This window comes from Saimiri boliviensis, chromosome 5, assembly GCF_048565385.1.
Source record: "Saimiri boliviensis isolate mSaiBol1 chromosome 5, mSaiBol1.pri, whole genome shotgun sequence".
NCBI lineage: Eukaryota > Metazoa > Chordata > Mammalia > Primates > Cebidae > Saimiri > Saimiri boliviensis.
In genome coordinates this window covers 50,220,739-50,244,828 of record NC_133453.1, presented here as the reverse complement: position 1 = coordinate 50,244,828, position 24,090 = coordinate 50,220,739, and the positions used below count along the sequence as shown (strand labels likewise).

General features: G+C 39.5%; 2 protein-coding genes across 10 annotated transcripts in view; one reads left to right on the top strand and one right to left on the bottom strand.

The window, feature by feature from the left end:
• INPP1 (inositol polyphosphate-1-phosphatase) overlaps positions 1-15,926 on the top strand; it is a 29,314-nt gene extending 13,388 nt beyond the window's left edge. For all 3 annotated transcript variants that reach the window (XM_010351568.3, XM_039469736.2, XM_039469735.2), the window contains exons 2-6: positions 4,352-4,618; positions 7,309-7,369; positions 11,016-11,216; positions 13,455-13,629; positions 15,184-15,926. In XM_010351568.3, the coding sequence (XP_010349870.2) occupies positions 4,415-4,618; positions 7,309-7,369; positions 11,016-11,216; positions 13,455-13,629; positions 15,184-15,742 (1,200 nt within the window). In that variant the 5' untranslated portion in view covers positions 4,352-4,414 and the 3' untranslated portion in view covers positions 15,743-15,926. The remainder of the gene's footprint in view (positions 1-4,351; positions 4,619-7,308; positions 7,370-11,015; positions 11,217-13,454; positions 13,630-15,183) is intronic.
• HIBCH (3-hydroxyisobutyryl-CoA hydrolase) overlaps positions 1-24,090 on the bottom strand; it is a 225,523-nt gene that overhangs the window by 164,879 nt on the left and 36,554 nt on the right. The window lies entirely within an intron of this gene.

The following is a 24,090-nucleotide window of genomic DNA, read 5'->3' as shown; positions in this document are numbered from 1 at the left end:
CTAATCAAAAGGAATTTCTTCTATAGGCAAGGCTATTACATTATGGTAAATACCATAACTTGCTAATTATAAGTCTATAATCATGGTCATTTAAAGTATGTTGAAATAAAACTATCTTAGGTGAACAATGAGTATGTAAACTTACTCTTAACAAAATAATCTTCATCACCCAGGTATCAAGCCTAGTACCCAATAGTGATGAAATAATCTGTACAACAAACCCCATGACATGGGTTTACCTATGTAACAAACCTGCACATGTACTCCTAAACTTAGAATAAAAGTGGAACAATAAATTAAAATTTTTTTTAATCATCTGAAAGATAATTTCCATGAGTTTTAATAAAATGTATTGATAAAATGGAAGAAGAAATTCTGCATAAGATATACCCTTCACTTTCTCTACAGACAAATTATTTCAAGTTGAGTCATTCGAGGTAAGGATGAATTGTGCAACACTCCCCTCAGGGTTGTGGCCTGCCTGTGTGAACTGAGTTGAGGAGATATGGAGAGCTAGGGGCTTGGAGAGAGGGAAGTAGCTGAATAAAAAGTTTCAGACTGAAAAGTCTGAAACCGAGCAGTTCAACCTGGAGTTTGACAAAATATGACAGTGTTGCCTAGGGCCAAAACAAAGAATGAACTCTGGGATAACTGTGGAACTGAAAACCTGATTATTTATTATTTATTCCTAAAATCTGTAGACCTGTTCATTATTGGGCTGCAGTGAATAGCCAGTAGTTTTTTCCCATTGGTCATGTTGCTGTGCTCGCTAAGCAGCAACTGCTCAGGGCAGGTGAGAGTGATCATTATTGAGAAAATAAGCGTTGGGCCCAAAAGGCAAACTCCAGATTACTGTAGCATCTGTGCTGAAACTCACCAGGGTTAAATTGATGAGCTTTCTTTGTGAGAGATGGAAGTGGTGGTGATTTCTGGAGCTTGTAGCCAGGGTGAGTATCTCGCCTGAGTGTTCTCGGGTGTTATAAGGAGCTTGGTTATTCAACAGTGTAGTTAGTAGTTTCTTTTCAGAAAAAAAATTGATTTTAATACCTGCATAAAATAAGCAATGCTAATATTGTTTATCTTGAAAGCTTTTAAATTGGACTTTTTGAGATCTTCATGCTGTTATAAAGATAAAAAGCTATTTAGATACTGTTGGTTCATTGATTCTTCTGCCTTATAGTAACCACAGAACATTTACTAAGAAATACTAATTAAGATTATATATGCCATCAACTATTTCTAAGGTAGCATGCCTCTGCTTTATTAATGCAACTGTTTTTCCTAATGTTTAGATTCAAGTCAACGAAAGTAAATCTTCCTACGCAGCATTCATTCCTAAAACAAAAGGCTTTTAAGTAGGCAGGTGCTTTTGTTTGAGGGTTCTCTAGATCCTTTCTATCACCTGAAAGCTTTTTGCTTTATTACTACAGTCACATTTTATTTAGACATTTCCCTCAAGGAGCTGAGTTTTTTTATACCTTCATACTTAATTGCCCCAAGACATTTAAACATGTAATTTCTTGTTATAAAAGCACTATATATTTACTGTAGAGTATTTGAAAATTATAGAAATGCATAATGAAAAAAAGTCATCCATAATTCCATTACTCAGTTATAACTACCATTAAAACATCACCTACTAATCTTCCTTTCAAGCTCTTTCTCTGTGTATGTGTATAAACACAAATGGATAACATACTCTCAAATTACATATGGTCATAGGTAGTTTTTCCACTTAACATTAGTTCATTGACATATTTCCATATTATTATTCTTCAAAAACATGATTTTACTGACTGTATAGTATTTATGCTTTACCAATATTTAAGATTATTTTCAACTTCTTGTAATGTTAATCCTCCTTGTGCAGAAATATTTTAATTCAACTCTGATTTCCTTAACACAAATTGAGGAAAGACTGGAGTTACTGACTAAAGGCAGTGACATCTATAGAGATCTTGACACATTTTTGTCAAATTGCCCTCTGGAAACCTAACTTGTTTGCATGCCCATTAGCACAGCATCAGCACCTGTTTTACCACATCTCCAAGAGGGAATGTAAACTTTAAAACATATACAATAGTGAAAAGGGATGCCTCATGGTTTGTATGCCCTTTTCTTTTATTACTACTGGGACTGGACATGTTTCTCATAGTAGTTGACCTATAATCTTAAGAGAACATATTTTTTGGCAAAATTGTTTAAGACCAACTATGACAAATTACAACTTACTCACATCGCATCCACGTTTTCAGAATTGTACTAATTCTCAGCATCCCAGAGTCCATTAAGGGAATTTCTTCTTCTTCTTTCTTTTTTTGAGACAGAGTCTCACTCTGTCACTCAGGCTGGAGTGCAGTGGCACAGTCTCGGCTCACTGCAACCTCCGCCTCACAGGTTCAAGCAATTCTCGTGCCTCAGCCTCCTGAGTAGCTGAGACTACAGGTGTGAGCCACCACATCTGGCTAATTTTTGTATTTTTCTTTTTTTTTTTTTTAGTAGTGATTCACCATGTTGGCCAGGCTGGTCTCAAACTCCTGACCGCAGGTGATCCACCCGCTTCAGCATTCCAAAGTGCTGGGATTACAGGCATGAGCCACTGTGCCTGGCCCCAGCTAATTTCTATATTTTTAGTAGAGACTGGGTTTCACCATGTTAGCCAGCCTGGTCTTGAACTCCTGACCTCAAGTGATCCACCTGCCTTGGCCTTCCAAAATGCTGGGATTACAGGCATGAGCCACCATACCTGGCCTATTAAGAGACTGTCTTTTAATGAAGGAAACTTTATTATGATAATAAAGAGCCTGGGCTTCTGTGTAGGAGCCATGCCAAGCTTTGCAGTTTAGCCTTCTGTAACCCTGAAGAAGTCACTTAGCCTTGTTATGCTTCAGCTTAACTGTAAAACAGGGTTGATAATACTCACAGTAATTCTCATGAGATAGGAATTTTTCAAGTGTTTTCAGTAAGAGGTAGCTACTATTAAACATGAGAACTGTTTCTCTCCTAATTATAAGAAAGCCCCAAAAGATATAATCAAGGTATGATAGCATAACACTCTTAGAAGCCAGAACTTTTCAAGTCTCAACAAGTTGCATGTTTCACTTCAGTATTCAACCTTTTACTCGGTAAAGGAGCAGCACAGATAGTGGGACTTTTTTTTTTCTTCTTTTTTGAGATGGAGTTTTGCTTTTGTTCGCCAGGCTGGAGTGCAATGGCGCTATCTCGGCTCACCACAACCTCTGCCACCTGGGTGCAAGCAATTCTCCAGCCTCAGCCTCCTGAGTAGCTGGGACTACAGGCATGTGCCACCATGCCCAGCTACATTTTGTATTTTTAGTAGAGATGGGGTTTCACCATGTTGACCAGGATGATCTCGATCTCTTGACCTCGTGATCCACCCGTCTTGGCCTCCCAAAGTGCTGGGATTATAGGCGTGAGCCATTGTGCCCAGCCAGTGGGACTTTTTTTGTAATGGGGTGTGAGGGAGTTGGCAATGAGATGGCTTATGCTACTAGCCTAAGATGACCTCAGAGTCTTGCAGGACACACAGTGCTTGCTGGTTTGAAGCCAGGCACAGTGGCTCACACCTGTAGTCCCAGCACTTTGGGAGGCCAAGGTAGGAGGATCACTTGGGCCCAAGAGTTGGAGATTATTCTGGTCAACATGGTAAAAATCCATCTCTACAAAAAATATAAAAATTAGCCTGGTGTGGTGGCATGCACCTGTGGTCCCAGATACTTAGGAGGCTGAGGTGGGAGAATGACTTGAGCCCGGGAGGTCAAGGCTGCAATGAGCTGTGTTCACACCACTGCACTCCAGCCTGGGTGACAGAGTGAGACCCTGTCTTGCAGGGGGGCAGGGTGGGGGAGTTGCTAGCTGGTCTGGTGCTTAGTACTTTAGAAAGTTGCCCTGGAACTGATAAGTCTTCATCCATTTCTTCTCCCTTCTTCCCACAGGATGAAACAAAGCACTACTTCAATACTGCTGCTAAGCCTATGTGATAATTCTAAAGTCATTACAAGAATTTGGCTTGCCTTTAGCATTGCGCTTGTGTGTCCATCTGCCTGTCTCTCTAGAGATTTAGATTTTCATTCAAATTTATTTCTGTCACCGAGAATTAATTCTTGATATATTTTTGAGAGTGTAAATATTTTTTTCAAGAATTAAAACAATAAACCTCAAATTTTAGATTGTATCTAGAGTCTTCCACACTGAGGATGTGATTATGATACATACTAGCTGTTCACCAGGCTGACCAGGTTGACTGCCAGATGGGTTGTTAGTAGTGCCAGAGGCACCCTGACATCACTCTCTGAACTGCTTTCTCTTTCACATTCTTGTATTTTTCCAGCCATCGACCCAGAGGTGGGTGCCAATTCCACCAGCAGCTGCAACTGAAAAGCAAGGTTCAGAAATGTCAGATATCCTACGGGAGCTGCTCTGTGTCTCTGAGAAGGCTGCTAACATTGCCCGGGCGTGCAGGCAGCAGGAAGCCCTCTTCCAGCTGCTGATCGAAGAAAAGAAAGAGGGAGAAAAGAACAAGAAGTTTGCAGTTGATTTCAAGACGCTGGCTGATGTACTGGTACAGGAAGTTATAAAACAGAATATGGAGAACAAGGTAAGAAAGGTCACAACCAAGGTAATTGCAAAACAGTTGCACCTGTGTCTTTCCCATCACAGACTGCATGCCTTTTGCTCCCCTCACTCCTGTCAGAATGCTAGCACCTTCAATTCAAGTAAACATCTTGGATTTTTTTCCTCCTTGTTGTGATTACAATATTGATAAAAATGTTCATTGCAAGAAATCTTTAAAATACAAAAAATCAAATAAGAAAATAAAAATCACTCACAATTCTAATACCTAGAAATAAACATTTCAGTATAGAACCTTTCATTTACTAATGAGTTTCTTCTTAAAAAAAATACGGCCGGGCGTGGTGGCTCAAGCCTGTAATCCCAGCACTTTGGGAGGCCGAGGCGGGTGGATCACGAGGTCGAGATATCGAGACCATCCTGGTCAACATGGTGAAACCGCGTCTCTACTAAAAATACAAAAAATTAGCTGGGCGTGGTGGCACGTGCCTGTAATCCCAGCTACTCAGGAGGCTGAGGCAGGAGAATTGCCTGAACCCAGGAGGCGGAGGTTGCGGTGAGCCGAGATCACGCCATTGCACTCCAGCCTGGGTAACAAGAGTGAAACTCCGTCTCAAAAACAAACAAACGAACAAACAAAAAAAAATACATGTTTTCTGGATAATAAGCAAAAATAAGAATGCTCTTAATCCCACCACTGGAGAAAACTAGAGCTATGCTTTACTAAATATTAGAACATTTTCCTTCTATGTTTATGTGTGTACATGACACGAACAATGCATTACAACAGAAATGAGAGCACACTGCTTTGTAACCTGTTGATTTTTTTTTTTTAACTTGATATATTAAGTCATACCTTGTGGATCTCATGAAGGAAACTTTATTATGATAATAAAGAGCCTGGGCTTTTATTATCTAATGGTTGCTTCAGTTATGAGATTGTAGCTAGAGACTTAAAGTCTCCTTTATTCTAGTAGAAAAATATTGTTCTTTGTTATAAACTTATAAAGATGTGTATATGCTAATGTAACAATGATTGTGACTCTAACTTTCTGGAGCTGACTAGAGAAAGACAATGTGCTAATAAGTAGAAATAATAATACTAGCAGCATAAATAAATGCTGTGTGCCAGCAACTATTCTGAGGTCTTTAGACATATTAACTTATTTAACTCTTATAACAATTTGATGAAGTTAGAACTACTATTACAATATAATGGGTGAAAAAAAGGGAGGCACAGAAAGGTTAAGTAACTTGCCTAAGGTTGCACAGCAAGTAAATGGTAGGGCCAGTTTTTAAACACAGGCCGACTGACTCCAGGTTCTGTGTTCTTTCCAATACTATATTGCCTTTTATATGATAATCTAACCATTACATTTGAGAGAATAGAACTTTATGGCAGAAGGCATTAGAAAATATTGGAATAATTTCTATGAAATTCTCAAAATACTGAGAATCATTTAGAATTGTTTGAGTGAAATCTCGACCACAGGCAAAGAGACTAAATGCCATCATGAAATCTCTACAAACTATGCTTTTTCATGTCATATAACATCTGGCTCTGAAAGACTAAAGGAAACAAGTTTATTTTTGTTTTTTTACTTATCAACATAGTTGTGTGCAAGGGATGGTTGAGTAACTGGGTTAAAAATGTATCAACATTAATTTTTATGAGCTAATATTTGCCTCAAAGCATTATAAAAAGTCCAAGCAGTAGTTTATTTGTGAGCTAAAATAAATGATATTCCATTTTAGCTGTATAAAATATCTTTATTTCACGAGCCTTATGTCCTGTAGTCTCAAAACAGGTCTTTAAGTAGGCTCGGGAGACTGATTTTCAGTCCTTGATGAACGGGCTGGCTGCCAGCCCTTGTTGATTTGTACTGTCCCACAAGATAATATGAATAGTAAGTGGTTGACGGCATTATGAAAGCTATTGGTCATCTGCAAATGACTGAGTCCAAATATTTGAAGCATGTCCTAGCTTTTCTTCCCTGGGAACATCATGTGTATCAAAATTTGGCATATATTTTAAGAAAAAATATCTTTACTACAAAGAGGATCAGAAGCAAAATGTATCAGAAAGCTTCGTGAGCATACAGAGATGACAGAAGATTCTTACTTGACTCCATTTATTCACTCTTTATATTGATGCTTAAATTGTTATTCCATAAAATCTCTTTTTTTTTCATATCCCATTCCTAGACTGAATGATGATACATCTGAGAATGGGGAAACAAATGCCTGAAAAAGAAAACAAAATCGAATGCTGTCCTCTAACCCCTTCTATCCAGTCTCAAGTCATGCTTTTACATACTTGATCAACAAAATTACCTTGTATAAGCTACTAGGATGCTGTTTAAGAGCAACAGTTAAAACATGTCCTTTGCAAATATTCAAATTCTATGGCCCTTAAGTAGAAAGATGAAGTTTCTAGAAGTACTTTTGCAAACTAAACAGGACATAAGGGAACCAGGCCATCTACCATGATTTTGACTTTCTATAGGGGCTAAAGAGCAGAAAAATATTAGAAAATTAGGCACGGAGGCAAGCAGACTTCATTTTTTATACTTGGATTGGCTTCAGGAATTGGAAATTTTGGAATTTCAGTTCTAATTGTGTTATTTAATTTGAAATATAAAATTGAAATCTATTCAGAATTGAACATGTGTGTGGGTTTTTGTTTTCTTTTTCATCATACTCTGAATCATTCAGTTTCCAGGCTTGGAAAAAAATATTTTTGGCGAAGAATCCAATGAGTTTACTAATGGCTTGGGTAAGTATAAGAATCTTAATGTGTCTTTGTAACTTAATTATCATATGGCATTGTAATCTCCAACTTATGCTATAAACTAAATGTTTGGAAGCCTCTTACTATAAACACAATATATTTAAATGTTAAGGTTCATTCCATTTCTACCTCAGAATATCATGCCATTTGACTTAAGTAGAGAGATGCAGTATCTTAGAATAATTTAGCAAGTCCGTGTATCATTTTAGATATAAATCTGTGGCATTTAAGTAATTTGTAATTCAAGCTTTGGGAAAATAGCATGGCCCTTTGGGAATCTAATGTAAGTTATCAATGCCCCAAAGATGCCCATCAACACAATTGTGCAGACAATTTCAGATCCTGGGTTAAACCCATTTGTGGACTCTCAGGGAAGTCTGTAGACCTTGGCTAAAGGTGCAGAGGATGCCATGGCTCTGAAATACTGTGTGATCTTGAGCAAATCACCTCATCATTTCCCTGAATCTCAGAACCTCTCTGAAGTACTTGAACTAACTAAAATCTTCCTTTTAATACTCAGTTTTGTTTTGTTTGTTTGAGATGAGTTGCTATGTTGCCCAGGCTGGAGTACAATGGTACAATCTCGGCTCACTGCAACCTCCACCTCCTGGGTTCAAGTGATTCTCCTGCCTCGGCCTCTGGAGTAGCTGGGATTATGGGCATGTGCCAGCACGCCCACCTAATTTTTGTATTCTTAATTAGAGATGGGGTTTCACCATGTTGGCCAGGCTGGTCTCAAACTTCTGACCTCAGGTGATCTGCCCATCTTGGCCTCCTGAAGTTCTGAGATTAGTACCAAGTTTTAAGTCTTGTTTATTAAGTTTCGTGTGGGCCAGATTCACCTTGGATGGCCCTCCACGTTCAGGTATACAGGAAAATATCACAATCTCTGATTTCTTTCAGAGAAATGATTTTATTTTTTTAGTTTGTTTGGGTTTGTTTGTTTAATGGTAGAAGAGTAATATAGGGAACTTTAAACACTGATCATGTGACAAATACTTAAATATTTAGTATTTAGCCGGGCGCGGTGGCTCAAGCCTGTAATCCCAGCACTTTGGGAGGCCGAGGCGGGTGGATCACAAGGTCGAGAGATCGAGACCAACCTGGTCAACATGGTGAAACCCCGTCTCTACTAAAAATACAAAAAATTAGCTGGGCATGGTGGCGCGTGCCTGTAATCCCAGCTACTCAGGAGGCTGAGGCAGGAGCATTGCCTGAACCCAGGAGGCGGAGGTTGCGGTGAGCCGAGATCGCGCCATTGCACTCCAGCCTGGGTGACAAGAGCGAAACTCCGTCTCAAAAAAAAAAAAATAATAAAAAAAATAATAAAAAAAAAAAAAAAAAAAAAAATATTTAGTATTTACAAATACTAAATAATTAGCATATTTACAAAGCACATTTACAGAGAAAAAAATGAATTTCTAGATTAACTCTGTACATTTTTTTGTCTCCTTCATGCACCACATATTAAGATGTTCTATGATAGTAAGAAGGAAATCTCATTTAAACCTCTGAAGGTTAAAAATAACACTTATGTCTGATTTATAAGCAATCTTACATTTAAAAATCTGCACTTGACTATTTCATAAACAGTTATTTTAATACATCATTTGTCTAAACTTATAGGGGCAAAAGGCATAGCCACATGAATTTTCCTGTTTGTTAAAAGAGCAGAGAATGTGGAGAGGAGAAGAGGAGAGACAGTGATGATGATATTGCAGGCAGGACCAGATCATAGGAGGGGGCTTAGAGTTCCCTCTCGGTGGGATGGGACATCTCTGGCAAATTTTAAGCAAAGGAGTGACATGATATAATTTGTTCCTTTGAATGACCTCATAAGTTTTACTGAGCCCAGAGTAGGTGTGCAGTAAGTAGCCATTATTAGCTTTACTATTCCCCAACTTCAATAGTCTAATTTACTTTGAATTAAGTTAACTAAATTTGACTGTTTCTTGCTGATTCAGTCATCATTGTAATAGATGTATATTGTGCTTCCCAGACTTTACTGGTCTTGTGATCACCACAAGATCTTGTTAAAATTCAGTAGATTTGGTGTGGCATTTGAGGTTCTGATTTTTTTTTTTTTAAGATGAAGTCTCCCTCTGTTGCCCAGGCTGGAGAACAATGGCAGAATCTCAGCTCACTGCAGCCTCTGCCTCCCAAGTTCAAGCGATTCTCCTGCCTCAGCCTCCCAAGTAGCTGGGATTACAGGCATGTGCTACCATGCCCAGCTAATTTTTTCATATTTTTAGTAGAGACGGGGGTTTTCCTGTGTTAGCCAAGCTGGGCTCGAACTCCTGATCTCAAGTGATCTGCCTAACTTGGCCTCCCAAAGTGCTGGGATTACAGGCATGAGCCACTATGCTCAGCATGAGGTTCTGACTTTCTAGTAAGCTCCCAGATGCTTTAGATACTGCTGGTCCTTGGAATAAGTAAGGTAGAAGTAACTACCTAGATCAGGAGTCCCCAAACTATGGCCCGCAGGCCACATGCGGCCCCCTGAGGCCATTTATCCGGCCCCCCGCCACACTTCAGGAAGGGGCACCTCTTTCATTGGTGGTCAGGGAGAGGAGCACAGTATGTGGCAACCCTCCAACAGTCTGAGGGACAGTGAACTGGCCCCCTGTGTAAAAAGTTTGGGGACGACTGACCTAGATAGCTGGAGGATTTGTCTGTATACCTAAAAAGTTCCAAAGTGCCATGTTTTCTTAATTTTTAACAGTTTTTTTCTCCACTGCTGTCACTTCTTATTGCTATTAATTTGCCTATTTCTACCAGCCTCTTGCCTCACTTCTGTCAAGTGCTGAAACCTGATTAATCAAGGGTCTAAGAAGCATGTTTAAAGTGATGGTAAGGCACCTGGCCTCGGTAACGTCTCGTTTCATTGTAAGCAGCAGTTTCGCTTATGTTCTGGTTTTCGATGGGCTCCACAGAGGAGAGCTATTTATGAATGCTGTTTAGAGGCATACAGATTTACTACATTTAAAAATTAGGCTATACCAGCTTATGTTACTTAGCATAAACAATGCTCAGTTAAAAGCAGCATCATATAAAGAAATAGAAGCACTTCAGTGTGCCAGAAACCTCTATTCTTTTCAATAACATATTCAGACACGGACAGGGTGACTTAAGTACATAAAAAGTCAAAAGACAAATACATTTTTAAAAGATTAATGATCAGGGATTCAGGAATTATTAACTGGCCTATGTATCCCTAAACTGGCATACAAAATTGTGCCCACGTGGGCATTTTTCTGGGGAGGTCTTTTGATTCCTGAAACCTATCCCTTACTAGTCACATTAAGTGGGCGAGTGGCCACTGGGCATCTGACTTGATGAAGTCCGGCCAGGTGATTCTGGCAGTCAGCCAGGCTTAGGAACTGCTGAGGCGGATGTATAGCCCTCACTTAATCGAAGCGCACAGCTTTTGATTTACTCTCTTGCTCGCTCTCTTTCTTGCTCACTCTGTCTCTCTCACTTTGTCTCTCTCTCTGTCTCTTACTCTGTCTCTCTTGCTCCCTCTCTGTCTCTTTCTCGCTCTCTTTCTCTCACTCTTCCTCTCGCTCTCTTTCTGTTCTTTCTCCACTGAAACTCTTGAAATGTAATGGCTTATAGTTTGTCTTTACCCTAGGGGAAAAGATTACCTTGAGGCTGTGTTCAACAGAGGAAGAAACAGCAGAGCTTCTTAGCCAAGTCCTCAGTGGTAACAAGGTGGCATCTGAAGCATTAGCCAAGGTTGTTCATCAGGATGTTGCCTTTACTGACCCAACTCTGGATTCCACAGAGATCAATGTTCCACAGGACATTTTGGGAATTTGGGTGGACCCCATAGGTAAGTATAGGAGAGTATGTTTGTTCTTATTTGCAATCTTTTTTTTGGGGGGGGGAGGAGCTTTGAAAATTAAAAATTATTGAGTATAGTTTAACTCTCCTAGAAGTTTTTAAAATTTTAAATTTTTAAAATAATGAGAGTTGAGGTATATGTGTCATGTGTTCTGCATATACACATACATATTATAGCTGAGTATATACATATATCTATAACAGGTATGTGTACACACACACATATAGATACAGGCACACATACAAAGATGAATTAACTTATCTTCAAAAGACTTCAGGGACCAGACTGGTTAGTAAATGAGAGAATGAAATGACAGCAGTTATGACCTACTGAGCACTGATGCCATTTAAAGAGCACTTAGTTCCAGTAGATTGTTGCCATATGGGAATACAGGCCAGATCTTCAGATTTTTAAAGAGAAACCAAAATCCAAGGTTTTAAGTGTGATATCCCAATTTCTAAACATTGGCTACCAATTCAGCTAAACAAGCAGACAATCAAAAAAACACTGTACAGATCAAGCAAAAAGCTTAATGTGATGCATGAGCAGTCAGTTTGTGAGCCCTGCATAAGCTCTACATTTTGGGGGGTCATTATTGTAATAGGACCATAATCTATAACCCATTGTTTTCAAAATGTAACCTCTCTCTCTCTCTCTCTCTCTCTCTCTCTCTCTCTCTCTCTCTTGTGTGTGTGCGTGAGACAGAGTCTCTTTTTGTACAGGAGGCTGGAGTGCAGCAGCACAGTCAGAACTCACTATAGCCTTATCCTCCCAAGCTCAAGCGATCCTCCTACTTCAGCCTCCCAAGTAGCTGGGACCCAACTAGGTGGCACAGGTGCATGCCACCTCACTAGGCTAATTTTTTATATTTTTTGTAGAGAAGGGGTTTTGCCATGTTGCCCAGGCTGGTCTCGACCTCCTGGGTTCAAACAATCTTCCTGCCTCAGCATCCCAAAGTGGTAGGATTATAGGCATGCCCCACCACACCCAGCCAACCTTTATCTTCAATGATGCTATTAATACAGAGTTCTAGGTAATAATTTTAAGAAGCTCCCCCTTCCTTTTTTTTTCTTCCCCAACCAACACAATAGGACCATTCAAGAAGTGGATAAACTCCTTCCTCGGCCCTTCCTGTCCTACAAGTGCATTAACAGGATGATATTGAAATGGGTTTAATATTCAGATTATTGCATCACATTCAGCCAGCGGGTTATATATGGAAACTAAAAACCTTTTCCTAAATCTTTGATCATTTAAGGGTAAATTGGCATCAGTTACGGTTTCTGAGAGACAGAAATCTCCTGTTTCTTGGTTCCAACCTGAATTGATTTCTGTTTTCGAGCACTTTGAATCTTTTGCCAGGCATATCCTTAGCTGTTTGTTAACTCCCTAGACATCAGCAGTCAGCTGCTGGCATGTACATCTCTTGAGGGGAAACCGAATTCCTCTGCCTCTGTTTCTCAGGAGCACTGCTAATTTCTTCCTTTGGTGCCACCATCATTGTCTCTTTCTTCCTTCTAACTTGAGGGACCACATAATAATACTAAAAGATAATTTTACCTGTGACTGATTACTGGAAGGAGACTTTTCTTTTTTTCTTTTTATTAAGTTTTTGTGGGTACATAGTAGGGGTATATATTTATGGGGTACATGAGATTTTTTGACACAAGCACACAATGTGAAATAAGCATATCATGGAGAATGGGGTATCCATCCTTTGAGCATTTATCCATTGAGTAATAAACAATCTAGCTACACTCTTTATTTTAAAATGTACAATTCAGTTCTTATTGATTATAGTTACCCTACTGTGCTATCAAATAGTAGGTCTTTTTTTTTGTACCCATTAGAGGGAGACTTTTCCATCTCACATTGTGCTAGTCCTCAGATTAGCAGTAGTTCTAAAATAATCCCACCAGTTATTCTGGTTATCAGTTTTTAAGTGCTTCGGCAAGTCACAAATATTTGAATGCCTGTTCGATGCAAGGCGCTATGCCACAGAAATTATAGACACATCCTCTCCCTTCAGGAGTTCTCACATAGTCAGGGAAATGAAACGCAAGCAATTTAAAAGTGAAGTACAGGAGGCCAAGTAACAATTCAATACAGTGACATCCAAAAGTAGAAAATATTTGTTACCAAATTAGTAGAAGAGAGAAATGATATGGAACGGGGTCTTCTAAATAATCTTTACCTGAATCTAAACACATTTATTTCCTTTTTCAGATTCAACTTACCAGTATATAAAAGGCTCTACTGACATTAAATCTAACCAGGGAATCTTCCCCTGTGGACTTCAGTGTGTCACCATTTTAATTGGTGTCTATGACATACAGACAGGGGTTCCCCTGATGGGAGTCATCAATCAACCTTTTGTGTCAAAAGACCCAAACACCCTCAGGTAAAAGACAAACATTCTTGGTATATTATGGTTTTTAGAACTTATGGCCTCAGCTTTGCTTATTGTTAGGATTATCACTACATGACATTCCCATGACTTCACACATGGGAGTGTTCCCATTGAAAGTCTGCATGTTTGAATTAAAGTTCTATTTTCAATCTTGGATTTGTATAATTTTATTTGAGGTCATGTGCATGCTGGTAGAAATTTTAAAATTAACACTCTCTTGGAGAAGTCATAGTTTTACATTTGGGATATAGTAATCCTGTTCCTTGTTTCTGGAATCCACTCCAAACCAGATGAATAGAATGGTGGTAACGTTCTTCCGATACATTGGGAATAAGACAGCTGCCATCACTGTATAGCCAGTTGAACTTTTGTATAATTTTAGAAGTTCAAAACAAAATGTGAAAATTATCCAGTGAAAAGATTGGTAGGCATGGCCAGGATCAGAACCTAACTCACACTCCCTTTCTGCTTCCTCCCTCCCACTCTTCCATGCACTCTTAAACAGAGCATAGAGAGCGGCCAGGACCCAGTTGCCTCTGATACATAGCCTGTGCTTTGGGGTTCACTCCAGGGCATGGCAAAGTCCAAGTGGAACAAGCAGCTTCAGCTTTTTATTGAAATAGGTCATATTTTTCCACTTATATAGGATTACATATTCTTATTGAACCTTGAGTTGCTTCAAGTAAGAATCATTTGCTATTTAATAGTTGTGTTTATACCTCTTAAATTTTAATATTATCCCTCTACGTCTGTCATCTTCTAACTAAAAATGGGTTTCTGTTATCTTTAAAAGGTTAAGAAATTAAAAAGAACTGAAACAATATGCAGACAGAATCATGGCCTAGAAATGGAGGTGGTCAACACAATAGCTAATGGCACAGATTCCAAGTGAGACTTCGAGGTGTGAATGCAGATTCTACCACTGTCTAGCTGAGCAGGCCTCAGCAAGTTACTCACTTCCTCTAAGCCTGTTTCCTTATCTGTAAATATGTGGCAACATAGACAGTAAGTTAAGCATTAATAAAGGGAAGGTGCTATAATTACTGTTATTGCCAAAATTAATAACATCGAGTTCATCTTTCTTTGTCTTAGAGGCCAAAGTGAAACTAGTGAAAAAGAAAATGAAAAGGAGTTACAAATAAAGAAAACCTTGTTATAAGGATTGTAAAATATTTGTGGATCAAAAAGAGATATCACTTACCTATTCCTTTTTCCCTATTAAACTTTAAATACTAAAAGTTGCAATGAATTTTTCCAATGATTCTGGAGGCTGGAAACCTCATCACTGTTTTAGTGCTGTCCTAGATTGATGTGAGAATGCCATAAAATAAAAGCATTTCTAATTGCAGCAACTCAAGCAGCTGCATGCATGTAAGTAACTTTCAGAAATAAACTAGCTACCTGATATCTATTTCTAGGCTTAAAGGTGTTAAGATTCACTATGTTATGACGAATTGTGTATTTCTTCATATCGTTAAGTTTGAAAGAGACATGAGTAATGAAAATCAAATGCTATCATCACCAACTGAATTTTTTCTTCTACAGGTGGAAAGGACAGTGCTACTGGGGCCTTTCTTACATGGGGACCAATATGCACTCACTTCAGCTCACCGTCTCTAGAAGAAACAGCAGTGAAACACACACTGAAAACACTGGCTCTGAGGCAGCACTGTCCCCCAGTTTCTCAGCTGTCATTAGCACAAGTGAAAAGGAGACTATCAAAGCTGCACTGTCACGTGTATGTGGAGATCGCATCTTTGGGGCAGCCGGAGCTGGTTATAAGAGCCTTTGTGTTGTCCAAGGCCTCGTTGACATTTACATCTTTTCAGAGGATACCACGTTCAAGTGGGACTCTTGTGCTGCTCATGCCATACTGCGGGCCATGGGTGGGGGAATAGTAGACTTGAAAGAATGCTTAGAAAGAAATCCAGAAACAGGGCTCGATTTGCCGCAGTTGGTGTACCACGTGGAAAACGAGGGTACTGCTGGGGTGGATCGGTGGGCCAACAAGGGAGGACTCATTGCATACAGATCCAGGAAGCGGCTGGAGACATTCCTGAGCCTCCTGGTCCAAAACCTGGCACTGGCAGAGACGCAGACATAGAGGAACTCTAACCCCAGTATACGTATATAGAGCCGAACTGTGAAACTATTCCCCATTATCTGTCTTTTGAGGATGGCTTTATCCTGTTGCTGGTTAACATTCACCTTCCTCTTTTGAGGAGCATTTTTCCATTTTGTATTCATAATAATGTTAATTTCAATAAATGACATTCATGCAGCAATTATTTTGGTGTATGAAATTCTTAAAGTGAATATTGTGCTGTTAGTGCTGCTTGAAACCCTTCAATAAAATATGGATGAATGAGGAAAAAATTCTGTTCAATTAGTAAAACCGTGCTGAACATCTAAGCAATAGAAATTTCTCTGAAATATAAAGGAGAATACAGGAGGGGTTTGCTTGAGTTTTGTTTCCTCTCAAAGGGAAAACTCTGCAATTTTAGCCTGCTGGCAGAACATTTAGAACTGTGAATTTGCTTAAGTTAGCCAAGTTTATGTACTTTCAACAGTATTCTTGTGTTTCTTATAGGAAGTAAATCCTGGAACACTGTGGGCTCCCCCTTTGCATAGACAGGGAGGGAGAGACAGACACACACACACACACACACAGTGAAAGACACAGACAAACAGAAAGAGAGACACACAGACACACAGAGAGGCAGAAGGGGATGACGAGTAAACAGGTTTCTGAAACGTTTGCATATTTACTACACTTTACCAGAAACCAGAGGTGGACTTCAGATATATATAACCCTTGTCTACCAGTACCACACAGTGAATGTTCCCTGAAGTGGACACAAACCACTTTTTCTATTCTCTGTGGCAGCCCCCGGTAATCAGAGACTACCAACTGCAAGGCTCAAATCCTCAGCTCTGACCTCGTTCTGCCCTGCGCCCCCTGGGGGCCTAAGATGTTTCTACAGATCCTCTATTTTTCTACAATGACAAATGCATGAAAATAACAATTTTTTTTTTCTAATGACCTTAGGCTTAAAATTTTTTTGACAAATTACGTTTATGTCCTATGATATGCTTTGAAATATGTATACACTGCAGAATGGCTAAATCAAACTAACATTACGTCACATTTTGTGTGTGTGCAGTGAGAACACTTAAAATCTGTTAGCAATTTTCAGTTAAACAATGCATTGTTAACTACAGTCACCACATTATAGTTATATGATAGATCTTTTGAACTTATTCTTCCTGTGTAACTGAAATTTTGGATCCTTTGATTAACATTTCCCAAACCTTCCAGCCCCTGATAACCACCATTCTACTCTCTGCTTCTGAGTTTGACTTTTTCAATTTCCACATGTTAGTGAAACTGTGTGGTATTTGTCTTTCTGTGCCCTGCTTATTTTACTTAATGGTATCCTTCAGGGTCATCCAAATGACAGGATTTCCTTTTTTATGGCAGCATAGAATCCACTGTGTATATAAATACCACATTTTCTTTATCCACTTATTCATATCTTGGTTGATTTCATATCTTGACTACTGTCAATAATGTCAAAATGTACATGGGAGTGCAGGTATCTCTTTAACATACTGATTTATTTTTCCTTTCCTTTTTTTTTTTCTCAAGACAGCATCTCACTCTGTCACCCAGGCTGGAGTGCAGTGGCATAATCATGGCTCACTGCGGCCCCAACCTCCTGGGCTCAAGTGATCCTCCCACCTCAGCCTCCCAAGCAGCTGGGGCTATAGGCGCATGCCATCACGCCCGACTAATTTTTGTATTTTAGTAGAGATGGGGTTTTTCCATGCTTCCGAAGCTGGTCTCAAACTCCTGGGACTCAAATCTCTCAACTGGAGGGGAAAAAGCTGGATGGAAGAGGAGTGAATCAATATGTTCTGTGAACATCTATTACGTATATTCACCATCAATATTTGGCTCTTGCAGAAGAGCAAAAGCCCTTTCTTTAAGCATATACCTCTGACAGGTCTGCATTGTTTTTCTTGCAGAAGCCACAATCAGGTGATTATGATTTCTAGTTTTAATTTCTGTAGAGGAAGAACTCAAAAAATATTTGCAAAACTACCTGAGGATCTAATCATTATGGATTTTTATAGTTTTCCCTCTATTTCTACAGTATTTGTGTTTGTTCATTTGTTTTTGAGATGGAGTCTTGCTCTGTCACCCAGGCTGGAGTGCAATGGTACAATCTCGGTTCACTGCAACTTCTGCCTCTTGGGTCCAAATGATTCTCCTGCCTTAGTCTCCCGAGTCGCTGGGATAACAGGTGAGTGCCACCACGCCCGGCTAATTTTTGTGTTTTTAGTAGAGACAGGGTTTCACCATGTTGGCCAGGCTGGTCTCAAATACTTGAGTTCAGGTGATCCACCCACCTCAACCTCCCAAAGTGCTGGGATTACAGGCGTGAGCCATCTCGACTGGCCATAGTTTGCTTATCAACTAAGTTTTTTATTTACCTTTACCCACACTTACCACAGCCTGCAATTGTTTGTTTTCAAACTCACACTCCATTACTTTATATTAATTAAATTAATCAATTTAATTATTAGAAACGAAATTGGAATATAGAGTTGTGGAAAGAAGTAAACAATTCTTGGTACACAAACAACTCATTTGATGTGAACAGGATTTGGAGGCAGTGATGGAGGGCTGTTCTATAGAGGAGCCTGATGGCCATCAAAGTCAAGTGTCTTTTGCATCAGTCTGTGTTTTACAGGAGGATAAATAGAGAGATTAGTCTGACAGGTCACTTACACACCGAGTAGTACAAAGACAGCTTTGACTGCATGTAAGAAGAGCAGTCTTTGGGAATCCAAGGCAACATCCCTTCCTTTCTTGCTCTCATAACCTATATGCAATCACTCAGAAACTCTCACATCTCTACTTTCAAAAATATATGTAGAATTTAACCATTCCACATCACTCTCCTATATCCCACCGTGCTCCAGGGCATTTTTATGCCTCACCTGGACTATTGCAATAAACTTCTAACTGGCCTCCATACTGTTGATTCTCAGCACAGAAACCAGAGTGATCTTTTTCAAACACAGATCAGCTCATGACTCTCTTCTGTTCAAAATTCTCCAAACCACAAGATACCATCTTACACCAGTCAGAATAGCCATTATTAAAAAAAAAAAAAAAATACCAAAAAAAAAAACCCAAAAAAACTGATGTTGGCGAGGATGTGGAGAAAAAGGAATGCCTATACCCTGATGATGGGAAAGTTAATGAGTGCAACCTCCATCTAAAAGAGTATGGAGAGTTCTCAAGAACTAAAAGTAGCACTACCATTTGATCCAGCAATTCCACTATTGGGCTACCCAAAGGGAAAGAAATAATTATATGAAAAATCCATATGCACTCACATGTTTATCACAGCGTTATTCACAATAGCAAGGCCAGGGACCCAACATTTAAGTGTCTATTGACAGATTAATGGAATTTTTTAAAATGCAGTATATACATATTAAATACTACTCAGCCACAAACAAGTAAAATCATGTTTCTTATGCAACTGGATAGACCTGGAGGCCATTACCTAAGTGAAATGACTTAGAAACAGAAAGTCAAAACTGTAGGTTCTCACATATGGGTGGGAGCTAAATAATGGGTACACATGGACACACAGTGGAATAATCAACATTGGAGGCTTCAAAAGGAAGCAGTGTGGAAGCAGGTGAGGGATGAGATACTACCTATGGAGTACAATGTACACTGTTGGGTAATGGGTACACTAAAAGCACAGACTTCACTGCACAATATATCTAAGTAACATAACTGAACGTATATCCCTAAACCTATAAAAATAAAAAGAAATAAATTTAAAAAGGAAAGGCAAAAAATGCTTCCAAAGGATTCTTTAACTGTCTTAGGGAAAAAGCAAAAGTCGTCATATAGCCTAGATGGCCCACCTTCCATCCTTTCTTCTCTTCTCATCTCCTGTTACTCTCTGCTGTGGTCTAAATATTTGTATCCCTCCCCTATCAAATCATATGTTGAAATACTAACCCCCAAGGTGATGATATTCGGAGACACAGCCTTTGGGAATCGATCCAGTCCTGAAGGTGGAGCTTTTATGACTAGGATTAGTGCCCTTACAAAAGGGTCCTGGGAAAAACCCCTTGACCCTTTTACCGTGTCAGGGCCAGCAAGAAGGTGCATTCTGTAATCCAGAAAGCAGGCCCTTACCAGACACTGAATCTGCCTAGGTCTGGGGCTTCCCACCCTTCAGAACTGTGAGAAATAAATTTCTGTTATTTAAAAGCTGCCCAGTTCATATTTTGTTACAGAATCCCAACGGTCTAAGATGGCCTCTCCCTTGCTCACATTGTTCCAATCACACTGCCTTGTTTGCTGTGCCCTGAACTTGCCAGGCATCTTCCCTCTGCCTCAGGACCTTTGCACTTGCTGTTCTAACTGGAAATCTTTCTCCAGATATCAGCACAGCTTATTCCCTCATCTCCATCAAAACTTTGCTCAAATGTCACTGTATCGGTATGATCTTCCCTTATCCCTCTATTGCAACCCACATTTCCCCACCCCATCCTGCACATCCGATCTCCTTCCCTGTTTTGCTCTCCATGGTACTCACTGCCTCCTCATAGAAGCTACAATTTGCTTTGTCAGCCTCCCCCTCTAGAATGTTGGCTTCACAAAGGCAGGGTTTTTCATATATCATGTATCTTCATTGCCTAGGCACAGTCAGTGTTAAATAAGTGGGGACTGAATGAATTAGGCTCAGAAGCTGAACAAGAACTAAAATGCAGTATCAACTACATCTTTACTTCTACTCATTATTTCCAAAACACTTCAGAAACCTTTGCTATGCTGAGAATTAGTCCTATAGTTGGTCAGTTAAATTCTCAATGTCAAACAACCACTTTAATGTTGAAAGTAAGCCACGGACTTTTGTGACATAGAAGAGGCATTGGCTTACTATCAAAGCTAATATTCAAGTCCTGGTTGTCAGCCCTATAAAGACTTAGGAAGGGAAAGTAACGGTTAAGCCACTTTTCTTCCACTCTCATGGAATACAACAGGAATGAGAGCTTATAATAGATAGAATACCGGAAACTGGCCATTTCTCCCTATAGCAAAAGCTCATCCCTTCCAGCTGGATTTGAGAATGGGTTGCCTGAGAGGCAATGTTTAACTTCACCCACGTTGGGTCAAGTATTTCTTTTTTTTTTTTTTTTTTTTTTTTTTGAGACGGAGTTTCGCTCTTGTTACCCAGGCTGGAGTGCAATGGCACGATCTCGGCTCACCGCAACCTCCGCCTCCTGGGTTCAGGCAATTCTCCTGCCTCAGCCTCCTGAGTAGCTGGGATTACAGGCACACGCCACCATGCCCAGCTAATTTTTTGTATTTTTAGTAGAGACGGGGTTTCACCATGTTGACCAGGATGGTCTCGATCTCTCGACCTCGTGATCCACCCACCTCGGCCTCCCAAAGTGCTGGGATTACAAGCTTGGGCCACCGCGCCCGGCCGGGTCAAGTATTTCTAAGAGAAGGAAGCTCTATGTCAAGATGACTTACCACCCTCAATCTTTCAAACAAGTCAAACTATGACCATAGTGCTGTAAATTATTAGGACAGGTATTGGGAGAAACTCATCATGTGGTTAAATTGCCATATCAAGGTGAGCAAAATAATGTACAGAGTTAATATATTATTTCCCTTAGAATGTAGGCAGGAGTGTCATTAAACCGGGAAATGTGTAGCTTTTCCTTTTTCCACCAGGACAGATTTTTTTTTTTTTGAGACAGAGTTTCGCTCTTATTACCCAGGCTGGAGTGCAATGGCGCGATCTCGGCTCACCGCAACCTCTCCGCCTCCCACCAGGACAGATTTTTAAAAATCAATTTATCACACTAATACACCATGAGGTAGACCATGCATGTAGCAGGTTAGATCTATGGTTCTCTAAATTGTAATGGTTATGCTCTGATGGTCCAGATTATCCTGAGAATCATGAGCTCATCTATAGGTAATCTGGATTGATACTGCCCAAATGGTAGCCACTAGCCTCAGCGGCTATTGTGCACTGGAAACGTGGCTAGTCTGAATTGAGATGTGCTGTGAACATGTGCATTGGATTTTATTTAAAAATCAGGATGTTTAAATTTTATGCAAAAATAAAAGAATCATAATTCTTTATATGGATTATAATGTGAAATAATATTTTGGGAATGTAGACTTAAATAAAATACATTGCTACAATTCATTCTCCCTGTTTCCTTTGTGCTTTTGTGAACAGAGCTACAAGAAAAGTTAAAAGTGCATGTGTGGCTTGCATTATATTTCTATACGGCACTGATTTAAACTCTCAATTTTTATCTATTGGTGCCTGACTCATGTCCATTTTACTTTTTTGGGTTCTTTCAAAAAACCACCCAGCTAAAGAAGAGTATAAAACCTAAATCATTCAGATTTGCTCATCTTTAAGCATCTTTGATGTATATATATGTATATATATATACACATATACATATATTATTTTTTTTACTTAAAAACATATTTTGTAGAGAGAGTCTTACTATGTAGCCTAGATTGTCCTGAAACTCTTGGGCTGAAGTGATTCTCCCACCTTGGCCTCCCAAAACGCTGGGATTACAGGCATAAGCTACCACTCCCAGCCAGTTTTTTCATTAAAAAAAAAATTGTAGTAACAAATACATAACCTAAAATTTACCATTTAACCCTTTCTAAGTGTACAGTTTAGTAGCATTAAGTGCATTCACATTCTTGTACCACCAGTGACATAATTCATCTCCAGAACTTCTTTATCTACCTAACTCCACACTGATTAAATAACCCCTCTATTTTCCCCACCCCACACCAGGCTCTGGCAACCCCCATTCTACTTTCTGTCTCTGTGAATTTGATTACTCTAGCTACCTCAGATAAGTGGAACCATACATTTGATTTGTAGTTGATTTTTTGTTTGTTTGTTTGTTTGTTTGTTTTTTGAGACAGAGTCTCACTCTTGTTGCCCAGGCTGGAGTGCAGTGGCACTATCTCGGCTCACTGCAACCTCTGCCTCCTGGATTGAAGTGGTTCTCCCACCTCAGCCTCCCAAGTAGCAAGAATTATAGGCACATGCCACCACGCCAGACTAATTTTTGTATTTTTAGTAGATAACGGGGTTTCACCATGTTGGCCAGGCTGGTCTCAAACTCCTGACCTCAAGTGATACACCTGTCTCAGCTTCCCAAAGTGCTAGGATTACAAGTATGAGCCACCACTCCCAGCCTGATAAAAAGTATTTTAAATGTCATTTACTAGACTATTTTCAGAACTCATTTAGAATAATTTTTAGTAGTGAAGATTATTTGATACCTATAAGAATACAATTTAAAACTATATATACAAGGCCTAGGCAACTCCAGCTTGGGCAACAAGACCTAGAGCACTCCAGCCTGGGCCACAGAGTGAGATTCCATCTGAGTAAGAAAAGAAATAAAATAAAGTATTTTTTAACATGCAACTTTTGGGACATCCTCCACACTGCCCGTTAAAACCCAGCACTGATTCCCCAGCCTGCAATAGTTCTTCTGTTATCACTGTGCAACCAATGGACATACAACAGAGAGGTATTTAGGGTTTACAATTTTGCTTAAAGAATTTTACTATCTCCATCTCAGATTATCAAGTCCTAAAGTAGTGGGCCATGAGTCAATTTAGTGGGTGATTAGATTATTTATTTGTTTGTTTGTTTGTTTGTTTATTTTAGAGATGAGGTCTCACTATGCTGCCCAGGTTGGAGTGGAGTAGCTATTAATGGGCATGACAATAGTATTGTACAGTTTCAAACTCCTGGACTCAAGTGATTCTTCCACCTCAGCCCCTCAAGTAGCTGGGACTATAGCCACTCAACAATGCATTCAGCTTCTGATTAGAGTGTTTAAAACTGAAATAAAACACAATAAAAAATATCAGAATGCATCACACTTAGTAAGGGCAAAGGCTGTTTCATGAACCCCTTGTTTCAGTTAAACACGTAGCCACAAGTTATGTGTGTAGGCGTTACAATATGAAGAGGGACCATCTGGTCTAAGGAGGAGGGGCCACCTTCCTTGATATCCAGCTAGTACTGCCTACCAAAAAAGTACTTAATAAACTACTTGGGTAGGTGATGAACATTCGTAAGAATCCTTGCTGTCTTCAGACTTGGGCAGACATGAGGGTACAAAGCTATGAACCAAGAGATTCAATCCAGAAAAGGTAATAAGTAACAAAAACAAGGATAAAGAAAGCTAAGTAATAGGACAGGTTACTTAGTCACAAGCACCAACTAGCTGTTCACTTAAATGTTATCCAATATTGGATTCCACTGTTAGACATCTCTATAGTTCAGTTTTTGTAATGGGAGAATAATTTTAAATTTGGAATAAAATAGCTTATCTTAC